The sequence below is a fragment of the Microtus oregoni genome, unplaced genomic scaffold (genome assembly GCF_018167655.1).
Source record: "Microtus oregoni isolate MIOR12 unplaced genomic scaffold, Mior012 000013F_ref0000133, whole genome shotgun sequence".
Lineage (NCBI taxonomy): Eukaryota > Metazoa > Chordata > Mammalia > Rodentia > Cricetidae > Microtus > Microtus oregoni.
In genome coordinates, this window is record NW_024543072.1 from 48,697,409 (window position 1) to 48,716,754 (window position 19,346).

At 38.5% G+C, this 19,346-nt stretch overlaps 1 protein-coding gene across 1 annotated transcript in view; it reads left to right on the top strand.

Annotated features, from left to right (window-relative positions):
• Pla2g4a (phospholipase A2 group IVA) overlaps window positions 1-19,346 on the top strand; it is a 139,304-nt gene that overhangs the window by 24,170 nt on the left and 95,788 nt on the right. The window contains exon 2 of the mRNA XM_041662737.1: window positions 3,722-3,822. Coding sequence (XP_041518671.1) covers window positions 3,790-3,822 — 33 coding nt within the window. The 5' untranslated portion in view covers window positions 3,722-3,789. The remainder of the gene's footprint in view (window positions 1-3,721; window positions 3,823-19,346) is intronic.

A 19,346-nucleotide genomic window follows, 5' to 3' on the forward strand; every position in this document is an offset into this window, starting at 1 on the left:
GTACCCAAACAAAACAATGCAAAAAACATATTAAAATCATGGCGTCTGTCTTGTGTTAGCCAACTATTCCCTGGCATGTTGTTGTCCTGGAGTGTAGATAATATACTCAGTGGCATTCTATTGGGGAAAACTAATTTTCTTTTTCTCAGAAGGTATCAGTTGTAAATAGCTTCTTAGCTAGGTGTAGAACTCTATCTGTTTCCCCTTCTCAGTGCTGGGATTTTGTCTTGTTTGTACTTGTGCAGGTGTTGCATATGTTGTCACAGTCTCTGTGAGTTCATAAGTGTGTTAGCCTTGTTGAATCTGGAAGACACGGTTTCCTTAGTCATCCACCAACCTTGGCTCTTACAATTGCTCCCCTTTCCTTCCCCATGGATCTAGTAAGGTGAGCATCCAAACTGCCTAGGCTCCCACAAAGCCAGTACGTATCAGTGAACCTTGAGTATTTGATGTTGTCATCCCATTGAGGGTTGAGTTCCCCAAAGTCTCTCACTCTCTGAGCGTTGTCCAGTTGTGGGTCTTTGTACTAATTGCCATCAATTACAAGAAGAAGCTTCTCTGATGAGGGTTTAGTGATGCACTCATCTATGGGTATAGTGGTGTGTCTTTAGGAGTCATTTTATTGCTATGTTCATTTAGTGGAATAATAGTAGAAAAATTTCCTTTAGGGCCCATGGCTTATTTAGTCTCAGATCCTTTTCCACTTTTGTAGTATCAGGTATGGGTTCCATCTTACAGAATGAGTCTTAAATCCAATTCAAAACAGTGGCTGGTTACTTCTATAACATTTATGTCTGTTGGACCAGTATATCTTTCAGCCACTGTTGTAAGTTGCAGGGTTTATGGTTGAGTGATGATTATTTTTCTCCTCTGTTAATGTGCATAGTACTTTCCAATACCATTAATGCTAATGACTAGGTGTGAAGCCTCTAATTAGGATCCAGTTCAATTTCTCCTTATTTTCTAATGTGGTATACATAAGGAGATATTTCGTCTTTATTGTAAACATACTTTGAATACACAGAAATATCAATACAGAATCATCAGTTATAATGAGAGATCAATTATGTTGATCATATTTTATTTGTTTTAGTCTTATTTATTACTTTAAAATTTAATTATGTGTATATGTTTTTGTCTGCATGGAAGTATGTGCACATTTAAGTAGAGGTGCTAGAAAAGTCCAGAAGACAGTGTTGGATCCCTTTCAGCTGGATTTACAAGTGGTTATGAGCTACCCTATGTGCTGCTAAGAATTATAAGAGCAGAGGACCAGACAGCTTTTAAGTGCTAAACCATCTCACCAGCCCCTGTTGGCTTTTATTTAATTTTATATTTTTAAAAATTTGGCTACGTTGCCCAGGCGGTCCTGAAATTCACTACGTGGTACAGGTTGACCTTGTACTGCCTTAGCATTTTGGGTGTTACTATTACAAGTATCTATTGCTATACCTGGGTGTTACTATTAGCTACTTGCAATAAAATATAATAGCAGTAGCTTAAAAAATCCTGGTAATGGTAAATGTTAAATAGGATTCTATCAATTAATGAATTTGCAACACAAGAAATATGTATCTATAACATAAATACAAGAGCCACAAGGCCGGGCGGTGGTGGCCCACACCTTTAATCCCAGCACTCGGGAGGCAGAGGCAGGCGGATCTCTGTGAGTTCGAGGCCAGCCTGGTCTACAAGAGCTAGTGCCAGGACAGGCTCCAAAGCTACAGAGAAACCCTGTCTCGAAAAAAAAAAGAGCCACAAGTTATCCCATAGCAGATAACTTTGCCTGTCTTTTAATGAGGTCATTCCTTCCTTCCATTTTAAATGCTATGTCAAGAGTACTTAGAGGCAAGACAGAGGCATAGCATAACACAACAGAGAAATAATCCTGATGGCATGTTTGTGATATGTGGACAATCAGGAGAAGTAGTAAAGGTAAAGAGAAACATGAATCAGCATTGACTAGCAGAGTGAGAGAGTTGTGGTTTATAACCCGAGGCTGGCTCTTAGCACCACTGTTTAGTCTGCTTTTTTATTGCTGTGATAAAGACCATGGGCAAAACCAACCAGAGGAGCAGACAGTTTATCTGGCTGCCAAGCCCATGTTATAGCTCATCATCTAGGAAATCCAGGGCAGGAATTCAAAGCAGGGACCCAGAGGAAGGAGCTGAGGCAGATGCCTAATATTATGAGTATTCTGACATTAGCTGTCTTAGTTAGGGTTTCTATTGCTGTGAAGAGACACCATGACCACGGTAACTCTTATAAAGGAAAACATTTAATTGGGGCTGGCTTACAGTTTAGAGGTTCAATCCATTATAATCAAGGTAGGACATGGTGCTAGAGAAGGAGCTGAGGTACTCGGCCACACCTCCTAATAATGCCATTCCCTGTGGAGGCCATTTTCTTTCAAACCACCACATTAACAATTGCGTCTGTCTTCTTTTTAAAGTTTAAATACAGGGTTTCATAGAGCCCAGGATGACTTCAAACTCTATAATAAATAGCAGATGACCTGAAATTCTTGATTAGATTGTATCTTGCTCCCAAGTGTTGGCATTATATGTGTGTGCCACTATGTCTGGCTTTTGGAAACTAAATATCAAAATGAGTTTTGGTGGGGTCAAATGTTCAAACTCTAGCACAAAGTTACTTGATGATAGGCTCATTATCATCAAAAACTTTTTTTGGTAGTAAGAGAAAGTTGAGACAAAATCTCATGAAACCTGAGTTCAGGCCTTATGAGCCCCTCTCCAACCTTGAAATATTGATGAGCTTGGTATTAGCAGGTAGTTACTGCTGCTGTGAGTCTCTAAGTACAAGAGCCATGTCATGTTCAGAAGACAGTGTTTCACATATTCCTTCCCAACCTTTGGCTCTTATATTCTTTCTGCTTCCTCTTCCACAATGTTCCCTGAGCTTTAGGGATGCCCCATTAAGGGCTAAGAATTTAGCAGCCAGTTGTTCTCAGCACTTTGACCAATTAAAAATGCGCCTCCACTACAAAAAGAAGCTTATCAAACAAGGCTTGACATCAGCAATAATATGTAGTTTTATTTAGGAGTCAGTTTTATATGCCTGTATAACGAAACAACAGAGTAGGCACTCTCCTAGGACCTTTGACTTCCTCAGTCATGGAGTTTTGACCAGGTTGACAGTACCAGACCTAAATTCCCTCCTGTTAAGCAGAGAAATGAAATAAAATAAAATGTGTGTATTTGTGTTTGTGCTAGTGAGTGTAGATATTTGTGAAGGTCAGAAGAGGGCATCATATGTCTTGTAGCTGGAGTTACTGGTGTTTGTGAGATGCCTCATGGGAGTCCTGGGAAGTGGACTCAGGTCCTCTGCAAGAGCACTACAGTGCTGTTAAGGGCTCAGCCATCATTCCAGTCCCTCAAAAAACAATTTTAATTTTCTGAAATTCAGAAAATGGCTCATCATATACTTAACAAATAGAAGCAAACCAAATCAGCAGCAACAAAACTTTAGAAAAAAATTGAACAAATAAACATGGAAGTTAAACAATAATATCAAAATATGTTTAGCATCCCCCTACAAGGTGTGTGTGAGTGTGTGTGTGTTTAGTCACATATGCAGAGAGCTCAGTCCACCTGATCCACTCAGGTGTACTTTCATTGCCCAACTTATCTACTCACCATCGCTTACATTTTGGAACAGGATCCAGAATGACACTTAATGATGATGAGTGTTTGTTTTACAGGCTTTAAAGAAGCTAAGTGTCCCAGAGAAGTCCAGGAAAGTGTGAGAATCTCTGCAGCTCAAGCCAAAATGTCATTCATAGATCCTTATCAGCACATTATAGTAAGTATTGTTTTCTTTCTGGGAGGGAAAGCTGATGTGTTCTGTGCGTGTGTGCATTTGTGCGTGTTTGTGCATGTGCTCATGCATGCATGTGTGTGTGTGTCTGTGCATGCCTCTGTGTGCATATTTCTGGTAATACTAGTAAGGCTGAAACTTTAAACTATTTATTTAATTTATATTATACTCATAAGCATAATGCTGTACACTGGGCAATGGTACATTATAAAACAAACTCATGACTTTTGGTTGCTGTAAATCTTCAGGAAAAAAAAGGATTTAAAAAAAAAAAGATGACCAAAATATCTGTAACAACAACAAAATTTATGGAACTAGAAAAATGATAGCATTTTTCATTTATCAAAGAACATAATCACATGTTACTTTGTACACAAAGGACAACTGAATTTCTGAGTTTAGGACTGTAGGTTGGTATGCATCTCTAAGGCAAATAATTCTATAAACTTTCACTTAGCTAGAAATGCTAAACAAATTCCTTGAGGCTTGACTCATTTTTAATGAAGAGTTGACAAATTAAAAGTTTATTCATTGTGATTTTCTGTATTTCTCTGAAAACATATAGTCTCTCTTTTGATTAAAAAACAAACTAAACCAAACCAAACCAAACAAAACAAAGGTGAGAGTTTCTGGCTGAACTCAGCACATGGAATTCAATTAGGTTTCTATGGACTGGAGATTGATTTTTGAGTATCGCCTCATTTTCACTTAGTGAAATACTCCTGTCTTATTCGTTCTTCCTGAGTTAGCCTTTCTTTCCTGCCTGGATTAGAAATTAATATATTATAGTTATTGCAATTCTACCTTTGGATTCAACAAAAACTACTTTTTCCCTTCCTTCACAATAACGCTTCTCAACAGTGGATGTCTTGTACTTAACTCAATGGAACTCTGACTTTTCCCTTCCCAGCCCTGCTGGCCATTCTCTCCTTAAAATTCTCCTGAGATTTTGTTAGTTTTCATTCCTTTTGTTACTTCTTAATTTTCTTTTATAATTCTCTCTTTTTCTCTACCTTTTCCCACTCCTTCCTCTCATTTCCCCTCCTCCTAGAGATGCGTTGCTAAGCTAAGCTTGGCACAGCTAGACACACACACACACACACACACACACACACACACACACACTCCAACAAGGGACCATCATCCAAATAAAAATATCCATTATTAATAAATCCAAAGATTGGTTCATGTCTCTTATAGTCCATGAATTTCTTCAAAGAAAACTGGTATGTCTAATGTCATAGGTACCATTTGTCCCCCCCATTTCTCTAAACATATGGATTCAAAATATATATCAGAGATTGATTCATGTTGTTCTAACTAGAATTCCACATGTGTATATTGTTATATATTATTTCATTAACTGAGTAGATTGCTAACTATATGCTCTACTGATAATACCATATCCATTCTCTATGACAGTAGGGATTTGCTGCAATTCAGACAACTATATGTGGGACTTTATTTATTGTTTATTTGTGTTGGTCTATTTGTTTGTTACAAAATGTCCTAGTTACAAAGTTTGAAATGTGTGTCTATGGTATTATATACATTTCCTTTCCAAGATGATTGTTGATAATTTTTGCTCTTGAATCTTCACATAAATTTTGGAATCAGTTTGTCAAATCACATGAACATGTGCATATGTGCGCGCGCACACACACACACACATACACACACATTTTCTTCACTCCTGTAATGATTTTACATATCAATATCAATGAAGATAAAGTTGATATGACAATAATATTGAGGTTCCCAATCTATTAACAACCCATAAACCCAGCTCAAAAGGAAATTTATTTAAATCATTTTTAATTTAAATAGCAATATGTTGTAGTTTTCTTTAAGAATTCTTATATAGATGCATATAAAAGTTCTTATGTATGCATATATGTGTACATGCACATATAATACTGATGTATATATATCTATACTAATTCTTGTATGTATACACATATATGTGTTTATTGATATTATAGTGTTATATAAAGGCATTTGTAAATTTTGTTTTTTCAATTAGTTTTTGTGGGGGTTCGAATGAGAATGGCCCTCAAGCTCACGTTTGAATGTGGAACTCCTTAGGAAGGATCTGGAGGTGTGGCGTTGTTGGAGGAGGTGTGTTACTTGGAGTGTGGTTGGGGATTCTCTGAAACTATAAGGAAACCCCATGGGGCTTATGTCAGAGTGCCTTGGTCATGGTGTCCCTTCAGAGCAGTAGTTCAGTAACAAAGACAATTTCATCTTCATATGAAAGTGCAGTTGATTATTGCTCATCCATAGGCTTCAAGGAATTTCTATTAATCCTTTGGGCAATCTTTTAGATTTCTAGCTCAATCACTTCTGTGATGTGTGAATTCTGCTAGTTTTCCTTATCATATTTTGATCACTGAGTTTTAAATATTCTATTGTTTAGAAATCATATGCCTTAGCCCCTAAGTTTTGATATATCATATTTTAGTATATTTTTAATTTTCACTGTGATTTATCCTTTGATACATAAGGCATGTAAATATGTCCTTCTTAATTTTCAAATGTTAAGTATTTTTTTAGCCAGTGCTATATATATTTCAAGTGTTCAAAATATACTCCTTAAGTATACAATATATACCCTTTTTTTCTTGAGACAGCTTTTCTTTGTGTAGCACTGGCTATCCTAGAACTCAGTCTGTGGAGCAGAGATTTGCCTGCCTCTGCCTCCTAATACTCCATAAGATTTTAAAACAAGTTTTATATGTAATTATCATCTAGCATATTTTATATTTTGATAAATAAGCCACATATAAAATATGTTTCCTATCCAAATTTTACTTTATGAAATTTAAGCTGTGATTTTTTTGCCACATATAATTTTGAATTATGTTCTTGTTGATTTGGTATTGTAATTAGTAAATTATTTTTGCCTATGATAATTATTTTGTTTTAAATTTTACTTCACTTTTTATTAATATTACTCTTGTTTAACATAGTCTGTATTTTTCCTTATATTTAAAGCATTTTCTTTTTAAAAAACAAATAATCAAGGTTTTGTTAAAAAATTGTTTGTTTTCTGAAACAGTATTTTTGACTACTTTTTGATTACTTTGATTTCTACACTAGTAAGCTGCTTTTAAAACAGCTTTTTAAAAAAGAGATTTATTTTTACTGTTAATTATGTGTATATGTGTACTTCAGTGCAGGTGTCTATAGAGGCATGAGGAATCACAATTCCCTGAACTGGCAATACAGGCAGTTGCGAGCTGCCAGCATAGGTCTAGGAACTGAACTCTGGTCATCTGAAACAACATTGCACACTCTTAACTATTGAGCCATCTTTCCAGCCCACAAAGTGCCTTATATCTTAAATAGAGGTTAGTTTTGATTTCTTACTCCATCACCCTCAGACAGATATGTTTTTTTATATAACTCTCAGATAATTTCGTCACACTGGTATTTCTCAGACTTTCCTGAGGAATCTGACCTCTGTAAAAGACAAGCATGGGTCTGCATCCTTAAGCTTGTTACGAGATACAGTTCGCAACTCTAGTATTTGCACTTTTAATTCCTTCTACCTATAAGCACATGCTGTGCGAGAATGGTTTTCCCGTGTAAAGATTTGTTTCTTGTACTTGTTTAATAAAATACTAATTGGCAGGTAGCCAGGCAGGAAGTACAGACAGGGCAACCAAGCAGGAAGTAGAGGCGGGACAATGAGAACAGAAAAATTCTGGAAAGAGGAAAGATTCAGTCTGCAGTCATCACCCAGACACAGAGGAAGTCAAACACAGAGCAAGCAAGATGTGACTACCTCACCAGAAAAAGTAGCAAGCGGCATGGCTAACACAGACAAGTACTATGGGCTAATATAAGTTATAAGAGTTAATAATAAGCCTGAGCTACTAGGCCAATAAGTTTATAATTAATGTAGACCTCTGTGTGTGTTTCTTTGGGGCTAAATGACTGTGGTACCGGGAAGGACAGAAACCTCTGTTAACAAGCACACATATTGCCATTCATTGAATGCTGCAGTATAACAATCCCTGTCAACAACATTGGGGATACAAAGGCAAACCTAGCTCGTGTGATCTTGTCTCCTCCCTCTTCCTAAATAGTCCCTCGTACTTTCATATGTATATTTTGTTTAATCCTGATTCTACTCATTATACTAAAATGTGATGTTTGTCTTTGTCAGTAGCACAGATCTTTTATTTTATTTTTATTCTTTGTTATTTATTTATTCATCTATCATCTATCCTATCTGTCTGTCTGTCTATCTATCTATGTGAATCAAGGTCTCACAATTGTAGTTATGGCAGGTCTAGAATCTACTACATAAACTAGGATGGCTTTGAACTCATGGAGCTCCTCTTGCCTCTGTCTCTGGAGTGCCGATATTAAGTGCATGCTCATAGCTCTTTTAAATGAAGAGGATCCTATGAATTCATCGTTTTTTCATTTTCTCGGTGCTTTGTGGTCATCATAACAAAACTGTGTAGATGAAACCATGCCTCACTCTGGTTTTCACAAGAAAATATTTTTCTATTAATTAATTTTGGATCAGGGTCTTGCTATGTAACTGAGTCAGGCTCAAAGCCCACCATATGTCTCAAGCTAACCTTGACCTGACATCTTCTTGTCTCTGTGGTGAGATTATAGGAGTGCTCCACAATACTAGTAAGAGCATTTAAAAAATATATTACTAAATTCTTTCAGTATAGAGAACCGTGAATTAAAAAGGGAGGATGGAACAAAGCCAGGTATCCTGTAATGAGCAGTTGGTACCAGACAACCCAAAAGTTGGCTGCCCTAAGGGATGGGGCTTTTCAAACTCTACCTCAGTGTTGGGGAATACTGTGCTGCTGTGTTTGCAGCCACCAAGCTCTCTTGCTTTTAGTGGCACTGGCCGATAAGATAGAGGTAGAGCATGGAGAGATAAATGTGTGATAGAACTACCTTTCCTTAATCCTAGAGTTATTTTAAGGTGTTTTTCAATAGTAAAGATATCCATGCCATTAGAATTTCTTGTCACGTTTTTTGTTGTTTGGTTACCATGGAAACATTAAGGAGAGATCAATAATAATGCATTTCTGAAACTAAGTGGGGTGGCCCACTCCTGTGATTTCAACACTTGGAAGACTGAGATGTGATTTCAACACTTGGGAGACTGAGAGACAGGAGGGTATTGTGGAATATTAAAGATGTGTTACATTCATTGGTGCTGAGAAACATTTGTTTAATGATGCAGAGATATATTGTATTCTTTTATGTTGTATTTGTTTAACTCTATAAAGCTGTATTACATTGCCTGTCTAAACACCTGATTGGTTTAATAAAGAGCTGAAGGGCCAATAGCTAGGCAGGAGAGAGAGGGAAAAAAAAGAGCAAGGAGCAAAAAAAGGAGGAGAGGAGGATGCCAGAAGCCAGCCACCCAGCCACCCAGCTAGCCACAGAGTAAAAAGGGAAGAAAGAATATAGAATACAGAAAGGATAAAAAGCCCACAGGTGAAACATAGTTAAAGAGAAATGGGATAATTTAAGTTAGAAAAGCTGGCTAGAAACAAACCAAGCTAAGACTTGGCATTCATAAGTAAAAATAAGTTTCTGTGTATTTATTTGGAATCTGGGTGACAGGGCCCCAACAAGTGTGTGTGTGTGTGTGTGTGTGTGTGTGTGTGTGTGTGTGTGTATACCAAACCAAAACCTGCTACAGGATGGTGCCATGAGTTCAAGGCTAGCATGGACTACATAAAGAGATCCAGGATAGCCTGGGCTGCAGTATGAGTCACTGCATCAAAAAACAAAACAAATTTTATGACAGTTTCCATCTTATTCCTTAGAAAATAAATCATAGCCTTGTAGCTTTTAATACCACATATTAGCAAGAGAGGGCCACTGCCCACATCCCCAGAAATTAAAGGTGGCCTTTTATTAGAGACAGTCAACCACACGGATGTGCTAGCATGACCTAGTACCAGGAAAGGACCTTTAAAAAGGACACTTCAGGATGTCTGAAATGTGGACAGGTATTTTTCCAGATCATTACAGTAAAATAGAAGAACAAAATACCTACCAGTACCAAGTATGAGATCTAAGATTTAGTATTCCATTGGTCATGTTGGCATTCCTAGTTATGTGCACAGGGGCACTGGGCTCTGCCTTCTGGAATGCAGGGTATAAATAGTATCCTCTGTGGTGTCTGCCTCACCCGGTTCTCATAAATAATACATTACTGTGTGCACTACGTGATTTCTTTTAAAATGAAAAAAAAAACCTAGCAGGATATTTCTGGGACTTCAGAAAGTAGCATGCTGCTACTGAGAAACAGATATGAAAGTGACTAAGTTGTACTTACCAAAACATAGGACTGTATCCAAATATTAGTAGTGACTTATTATGACATTTTGAACACTAATACAATCTAGAAAGATGAGGATGGGGAAGGCTAGTATGTTGGACTTCTTCAGCAAACAGAGCCCCATGGGAGTGATTGACTAACTAGCTACAATACTGTGGATCAGTCCAAATGACTACAAAGTCTGAGAAGCCATAGCACTTGCCCTCTCAAGATGGAGACTCAGTAGATGTGGAGGTATAGTAATTCAGTGTTATTATAAAGGCCTGCCTTAATTTGATTTCCCATTGCTAAGATGAATGACTGTAACAGAAGCAAGTTAAAGGAGAACACGTTTGTTGAGCTCATAATTCCGGGCTAACAGTCCATGATTATGGGAAACAAAGATGGAGGAAAGCGAAGTAGCTGGTCACATCCACAGTCAAGAGCAGAGAGAATGAATACATGCGTGTTTGAGCGTGCTGAATTTTTCTGCTTGTACATATAGTTCAGGATCCCATGCTTAGGGGTAGTAAAAGGGAATAGCGCCACCCATCGTAGGCAGGTCTTCTCATTCAGTGAACAAGATCAAGATAATCCCCACAGACACACCCACAGATGAACCTGATCTAGACAGTCCCAAGTGAATCTAGGGTGTCAGGTTCACAATTAAGCTTAGCCATCACAAGGCCTGAGAATGAGGTGGAGCTGTGTTAATCCCAGCCTAAAAATTCATTTTGAATAAGATGAGACATCTCAGCTCATACAGTAAGACAAGAAAAAGAAGTCAACATCTATCTTCTGTCCAAGTTTGGTGAACAGGTTGGGTGATGGATAGCCTACCACAGTGAGGATGGTGGTCTACTTTAGGGACTCCACCATTTCTAATTAGAAATCATGTTAAATTGCCTGCCACGTGATCCATTCAAGTTGATGACTCTCCTCGTGTGCCCATGTCTGCCCACAAGCCTTCTTTTAGTGACAAAGTGCAGAAATTACAATTAATATTCATATTTCTGCTTTTGTTCTATAGATCATATTTCAGAAATCTATAGGTTACAAAGATTTTAAACTTTATTTTTAATTATGTGAGTGCCCATGTGGGTATGTTGTTCATGTGAGTTCAGGTATCCAGGAGGTCAAGGGTGTCAGATTCCCTGGAACTGCAGTTAAGGGTGGTTGCCAGGCACCTGGTGTCAGTGGTGGGAACCAAACTCTGGTCCTCTGCAAGAGCAGGATGCCTTCTTAATCACTGAGCCGTCTGTCTAGGCTGAGGCTATCAACTTTTATCTTTTACTTCCTAAATTTCTGTTCTGTTCTTTGTAACATTGCATCCAATTTTGTGGGTGCCAGCCCAAGTGGTTGGATTCCTGTGGACTTCCACTTCTTGCGATTTTAAAGGAGGAGTTCTATAGCGTAGCCATTACATGGATAGGTCCATCTTTGATTCTTTGGCTTGGTGTCATACCTCTTCACGCCACTAATCACTTCAGAATTTGTGCTGATCATCCTGAAGAAATCTACCCACAGAATTATTCCTTGAGGACAGAAATTGGTTTGCCTCTTTCAGAAGCTACAGTGTAACGGTTTCCTGGAGACTAAACATTCCATCTCACAGGAAAGCTCCTTAAGCCAGAAGGTAAACAACTCAAAATAGCTTCAGCAAGTCCCTGAAACTGACCAGATTCACTAGGCCCCCTTCCTGCCAAAGTAAGCAATAAAAGCTGCAAATGAGACTGAGAGACCAGCATAGCAGCCTGGAAGAAGACCCAAGTCCAGTGGTGGTGGCACAAGCCTTTTATCCCAGCACTGGGAGGCAGAGGCAGGTGGATCTCTGTGAGTTCATGGCCAGCCTGGTCTACAAGAGCTAGTTCTATCTAGGACAGGCTTCAAAGCTACAGAGAAACCCTGTCTTGAAAAACAGACAGACAAAAACTAAACAAGCAAAAAACCAAACAAGAGGTACCCACTGAAGTACCTGGAAAGGACACTGACCAGATTCAGTTTGTCCCTCTCTGCCAGTAAGCAATCAAAGCTGTGGAAGGCTCTCAGATAAGCCAACCTGTGATGGAGGAAGGTCATTGGCTAATAAAGGAACTGCCCTGGCCCATTTTATTGGTTAGAGGATAGGTGGGAGGAGTAAACAGAACAGAACGCTGGGAGGAAGAGGAAGTGAACTCAGAGTCTCGACAGCTCTCCTCTCTGGAGCAGACGCCTAAGAGAGACGCCATGCCCCGCTCCCGGGATGAAGCTCCGACCCAGGATGGACATAGGCTAGAATCTTCCTGGTAAGCGCACCTTGGGGTGCCATACACAGATGATTAGAAATGGGCTAAATTAATATGTGAGAATTAGCCTAGAAGAGAATGGGCCAAGCAGTGTTTAAATGAATACAGTTTGTGTGTTGTTATTTCGGGGCATAAGCTAGCTGTGCAGGCGGCCGGGGTGCTGGGAATGCAGCCCCGCCGCCCTTATTACTACAAACCTGCAAAGAAGACTCTCAGACTGGAGCAGCTGCCTAGAAGGAGGTTTCAGATCAGAGTCACTTAGAAAGGCCAGTCTCCAAAGGACTGCCTGCAGTGTGCTTCAGGTACCCAGCTTTTGTTAGTTAGTGGGGTGAGCTCTGGTGATGTGGCTATCTTTCATTCTTTTCTGCTCCTGTAAGTAATCCCAGTAAAACTCATTCACCAAGTTGGTCAGTGGTGGTCTCTGTACTTTGGCCTGTCACAGACTCCTTGTCTGGGGTGAGTAGATTCCCCAGGAAAATTTTTGGCCACACAGCAGATGCCTGGAGAAACTGATAGTCTGGGATACACTTTATCCGAGTTCCAGTGTGTTTCTTTTCTGGATAACCTAGATTACATTAAAATGGGCTTCCAGTACACAGGAAGGCTTTCTATGTTATCCCCATGGTATAAGTTGTGGAGTTTCTTTCTGTTTTGTGAAACAGCCTTATGTAGCCGGGGCTGACTTCAGATCTACTGTGTAGCTGTGACAGACACTGAGCTCACAATCTTTCTCCCTCTGTCTCTCAAGTGCTGGGACTTTTTTTAAAACTGAGTTTTTCTCCTTTAATATCACATTCATTGTTCATGTTCATCAGTTTGGCATGGCATTTCCAAGCATCCAGACAGCGTGAATTGCTCGTATCCATTTTATCCTCTTCTACTGTCCTCCTCATAGGCCCTACCCAGTTCCCAGTTATCAGTTGGAATTTTAGTGTCACCATGTAAGGGAGAATGTGTGCTCCCATGAGAGGGAGACATGGATGATCATTCTTTTACGGAGAGGGAAACACTAGTGCAGTGCTGGCACGAGCTACTTGTCTTAGTGTGGCCCTGAGCATCAGGAAGTGAAACAGAAAATAACCAAGAAAGGTGAGGGTAATAGCAGGGCGGGGATATGATTTTTTTCTTTTTCTCTTATTCCCTTCCTTCCTTCCTTCCTTCCTTCCTTCCTTCCTTCCTTTGTTTAAAAGGAAACAGAACAAACCAGCTCTGCGATCATTTGGAGCTGCTAGTTGCTGAACAAAGATCACTATCTCTCCCCTCAGATTCTGTCCACCCTTAACTGTACCAACAGTCTTTATTATCCTTAATGTACTAGCACTCTTTAAGTTAGGCTTTGGTTAAAGTTAAAAAGTGGCATCTGAGTAGAGCAAAGCACAGTTTACATATGGAATCTCCCTTCTCTTCCCTCTGATGAGTTTCAGGATAGTTGATTTTGATCTTTAACAGTAGAAATTTCAATGCAGTCAATCCACTATTGGTTTGATCTAAGTGGGTTGTCTTTTTCAGTGGTAATCATCCTAGTTCCCAGCATCAACATAATTGTAGAGAATCAACTGAGTATACTATCTTTTTTTCCCCCTATTGTTTGGTAAATTTTAATTCACTATGGAAAAGATTAAGGATGAGGACAGATACTCAAAGTAAGGTAATTCTAGACCTGCAGGCAAGGCTTAATCTCAGTGACTGAGTCAGAAGATGGGGCTTAGATTTGACATCTCAATAGAAGCACGACATCTTTCTCTGCCAGCTGCTGCCTAGCACTGTCCTGAGTCACTGCTTTCTCTTGGAGAATGTTGGTTGTGAAGTCAGTGTCATTTCCTTTGGTGGTATCCCCGAGCCATAAGCAGCTGTCCATCATCTGAGTCGGAAACCAGCCCAGACTAAACTACAGAGATGGTTCCGTGGGTAAGAGCACTTGCTGCTCTTCTAGAGGACCTGAGTTCGGTTGCCAGATATCAGGCAGGGGAGCTCATAGCCGCCTGTAACTCCAGTTCTAGGGCCGTCAACTCCCTCTTCTGGCATCTCTGAGCACCCCCACATACATGGCATAGTCTCACAATACGAATAAATATAAATTATTTAAGATACTAAAGCCTAATATAATTTATAATAATGTGTGTACACACACACACACACACGCACACACACACTTTTTTATTGTTGGTTTGTTATTCATGACAGGGTTTCTCTGTGTAACTTTTGAGCCTCTCCTGGCACTAGCTCTCTAGACCAGACTGGCTTCAAATGCACAGAGATCTGTCAGCATCTGCTTTCTGGGAGTAGTGGGATTAAAGGTGTGTGCCGCTATCGCCCGGCACAATACATATTATTTTTATATTGTTGTCACCAGTAGGGATCTTGGGAATAGTGAAAAGCAGCATCTAGTAAAATGATTGTGATTGCACTCAACACGTCCTTGTGATTTTTACATTTTTCTTCTGCTTTTTATTAAGTAACACTTGATGTGAGTCTACTTGGAACAACTTAAACGTTAAATAGGGATAGATAAAAGTATTGCTCATAAGTTTCATATTACAGGGGAATTTCAGACATTAAATATTTATATGCTATTACATGTTCAAGGTCATAAATAATCATAGATATTGGCAGGTAAGCAAGTTTACATGTAAGAATAATTTTACGTGTGTGATCTTGCTTTCCTTCTTTCTCCCTCCGTCCCTCTTTCTCTCCCTCCCTCCCTTCCTGCCTGCCTTCCTTTCTTTCTTTTAGCTTAGGGCTAGTTTTGAACTCCTTATTTTCTGTCTCCATCTCTTGTGTGCTAGAAACACATTTATAATAAATACTTTTGAGGTATCTTAGATAGAACAGTTTAATTTTCTACATTGGACTTTCCAAAGCAATTTTCATGCCTAGGTATATTTGTCTTGGTTCGTTCTTCATTTCAGTGGAGATGTCCAGTTGTTAGAGCTCCATTTGAAGAAAAATTTCTTGCATGGGTTCATTTTGTTTTTTCACAAGTACCACTGTCTTGGTTACTGCCGTACAGGAAACTGTGGTCAGGTTGTTTTGGTTTAGTTTGCCTTTAATATTTTAGTGCCTCTTTAATATTGTATTACTACTCTGCATCTTTTGTCTATACATAAACAATTTTGAATAAATTATTCTTGTAAAATACCTCTACATGTTTTAAGGGATATGTTGAATATATAAATTCAAGGTGTATTTTTGTTCACATTTTTTTCATTTCTTTTCTTTTCTTTCTTCTTTTTTTTTCTTTTGATTTCAGAGAAAAGATCTCACTCTGTAGCCCAAACTGGCCTCTAACTTGCAGCCTCTGTCCTTGAAGCGCTGGAGTTGTGCATACATACCAACATACCTAGCACCTCTGTGATTTAATGACATGATATTTTAAAAATAGTTTTATGTTTTATTTGTTACTTTAGGTTATTTGTGCAGTGTGTTTCTTATGGAATTGCCATACTTACCAGTCATTATTTCTTCTTCTCATTTGTTCTTCTTCTTCCTCTTCCCCTTCCCTACCCCTGACTGATTCTTTTGGCCTCAGATACCATCTCATCTCTTTCCCTTTCAAGTCACATGTATCCCAATACCCTTGCCTTTCCCTCCTTTCCTTAATACCCCCTTTTCCTGTCTTGTGATTTTTTTTTGCCTAAAATTATGACTTAAACACACAGGGAGATAAAAGTAAGTATCTCTCTACACAAAAAATTTTAAGCCTAAATTATGCATAAGAGAAATAAAATTTCCTGTTAAGTTTGGCTTATTTGATGTGACAGAATGGCTTCTAGTTCTGTCTATCATCTGACAAGTGCCATGGCCTGTAACACTTTTTTTTTAGACATAAGACTAAATTTGCTAATTGTTGGGTTCTCCATTGCTGGTTCCCCAGCAGATAGGGCTGAGGCAGAGCCTCTTGCACCAGTCTCTCCCTAGGGCTGGGGGATGGTGGTGAGTGTCAAATGACCCAGATGCCTTGGCCCCAGGGAACACACTGAGCTGGGAGTCTGTTGAAGCAGGATCTTACTTTATTGCATCAGGAACTTATGTAGTGCTGAGGTAGTGGGTGGGAGTCTTGAAATGGGGTGAAGTGGAGTAAGGAATAAGGGCCAATAATATCATGCCACGTTAGCGGTGTCTGGGCAGAGGAGCTGCTCCTCTCCTAACTCAAGTTAGGCTCAGGAGGTTACACTGAGCCTCACCAAACTCAAGTTAGGCTCAGTAAGTTACGCTGGGCCTCACAAGGCCCAACAGCTAATATTTTGTTGAGTAGTTTCACATCTACAGTTATGAGGAAGATTTGTCCATAATTTTCTTTCGTTGTAATATTTTTGTCTGGTTTTGAAATTAAAGTAATGCGGGCAGCCAGCAATGAATTTAAGAAGTATTCCATCTGTTTCAATCCTCTGTTAAAGATTGAGTATAACTGTTGAAATTTTTCCTTAAACAGTTGGTAGAATTCACAGGTGAACCCATGTGAAGTAGCAGCTTTAATCTCTTAGGAAAAGTTACCAGTTCTTGACTCAAAATGTTTAGCAAATGTGGGTTTATTAAAAAAGTTTATTATTTTTGGAACTTTTGATGGTTTGTTCAATGAATTGTTTCAGTTTATTTATTATAATTTTGGATCAGAGAGGTTGTCATAATTTTTTCCTTATCATTTTATTGTCAATAAAAATCATAGTATTTTTGCTTTTTGATTTCTGAAATTAAATAACCTATTTCCTCATTTCTAAAATGCCCTGGTTAAGGATTATTGATTTTATATTATTATATTTTATTTATTTACTTTTTTGAGACAAAGTCTTACTATGTATCCCTAGCTGGCTTGAAACTCACTATAGCAACCAGGGTTGCCTTGAACTCAAAAGATTGCCTGTCACAGATCCTGAATGTTGAAATTAAAGATGCGCAGCACCATACCTGGCCTGGTCTTTCCAGAGAATGAAGTTTTGGTGTCATTGCTTCCCACCTATTCATTTTGTATTGTTAACTTTATTGATTTCTACTCTAATTTTTACTGTTTTCTGCTTATTTTGTATTTTAACTTGTGTGTGTTTCTTCATATGGATGCTAGTTTATTCATTTGGGACTTTTCCTCTTCCTTTGAGTCAAAGAATTGGGAAATATAAATTTCTCTCCAAGCACTGTTTTCATTGTATGCCACAAGTTTTCCTAAGATGTGTTCTCATTTTCCTATAATTGCAGATATTTGTGGCTTTCTCTTCTTATTTCTTTAATTGACCTATTGTGTGCTCACAAAGGTGGTTGTCGCTGTGTATTTGGGGGACGATAAATCTTTCTGTTCTTAATTTTTAGTTTATTTAGTTCTATGTGTTATGAAAACATTATTTTGTTTTGTATTTTAAATAAGTTAAGGTTCGTTAATTGTGCACTACATGGTTTGCTTTTATGAATGTGCCACGTGAGGTTGAGTAGAATGTATGTCCTGATGGTAGATGACATCATCTGTAGATGTTTATTATATGAGGTTAATTGAGCTCGGAGGTAATTGTGTGTTTACCACTTCTGTTCTTGCTGCATCTATTACTTGTAGAGGACTGTTAAAGTGTCCAGCTGCAATAAAAGATCTTTTTCTTTTTTGCTGTTATATAATACATTTTATCTGATGTCTTTATATTATATTATTTGACACATACATATTAAGGATTATTATATCATTTTGAAGAATTTACTCCTTCATCTCAAGTAATACTTCTTTTTATTTCTGATTATTTTATTGCCTTAATCTTTGGTATATCTGAAATTAATATAGCAAAGAGTTTTCTTTTGCATAATATCTGCCTAGTATATCTTTCACCAATTCTTTATATTTGTAGTGCACTTATTCTATAGAGCTAAAGCCACCTAATTTTAACTTTACAATAGAGAAAGAAATGACAATCATTTTTAACAAATGTTGCTGGGAAAACAGAATATGCACATGAGAAAAATGAACGCTAAATCTATTATTTGTTACCATGCACAAAGAAATAATTAAAAGTGGATCAAAGACCCTAATGTAAGACCTGGAGCTTTAACTTAGTTAATGGTGCTAGTTAAGATACTTCACAATGTAGATGCGAACAGTGACATTCTCTAAAGAACTCCAATAACACAAGAAAAATCCTAAGAAGTGGCCTAGTATATAAAATGCTTGCAGTGCAAGCATGCAGTACTGACTTTAGATCCCAGCATACATATTAGTTAAGCACAGCAGTGGCACACATCCTTAACTCTGGTACAGGAGTGGGGCTGAGTGGTGGAGACTCACCACAGTGAGTGAGATTTGAGTGGTGGAGATCCTGGCGGCTCATCAGCCAGCCTTTGCAGCCAAAACCAATAACTCCAGGTTCACAGAAACCTTGTCTTAAAAATTAAGGTGAAGAGGGGTAGGGGAAGACGCCATATACTGGCCTTTGTCTCCCACATGTGTGTGTATGAATAAATGCACTCACATACGGATATGCATGCATGCATGCATATACTGCTTGCACACATGCACACACATACACACACATATATGAAGAAGTAGAAATGGTGAATAAATACTAGAAAATGGGTTCGATGTTCTTAGCTATCATGGCAACAGTCCTGGCATGCATGTGAACAAAGAGGAACCCTGATTCACGGCAGGAGAGAATGTAAGCAGGTGTAGCTGATGTGGAAGTCAGTGTGGAGACGTCAGAATATTGAAATGGGCACTGGCACATGCCCAGCTCTATCATGCCTGCATGTGTGGCTGAAAGACTATACACCCTACTGCAGAGAAGCTGCACATTCACGTTTATTGCTGTTCTCTTCATAATAGCTGAGAAATGGAGGCAACCAAGATCTCTACCAACAAATGAAGAAGTAAATAAAATGTGTTGCTTCTACATAAAAAGATTTATTTGCTCATAAAAGTGAGATAATGACTTTTGCTGGAA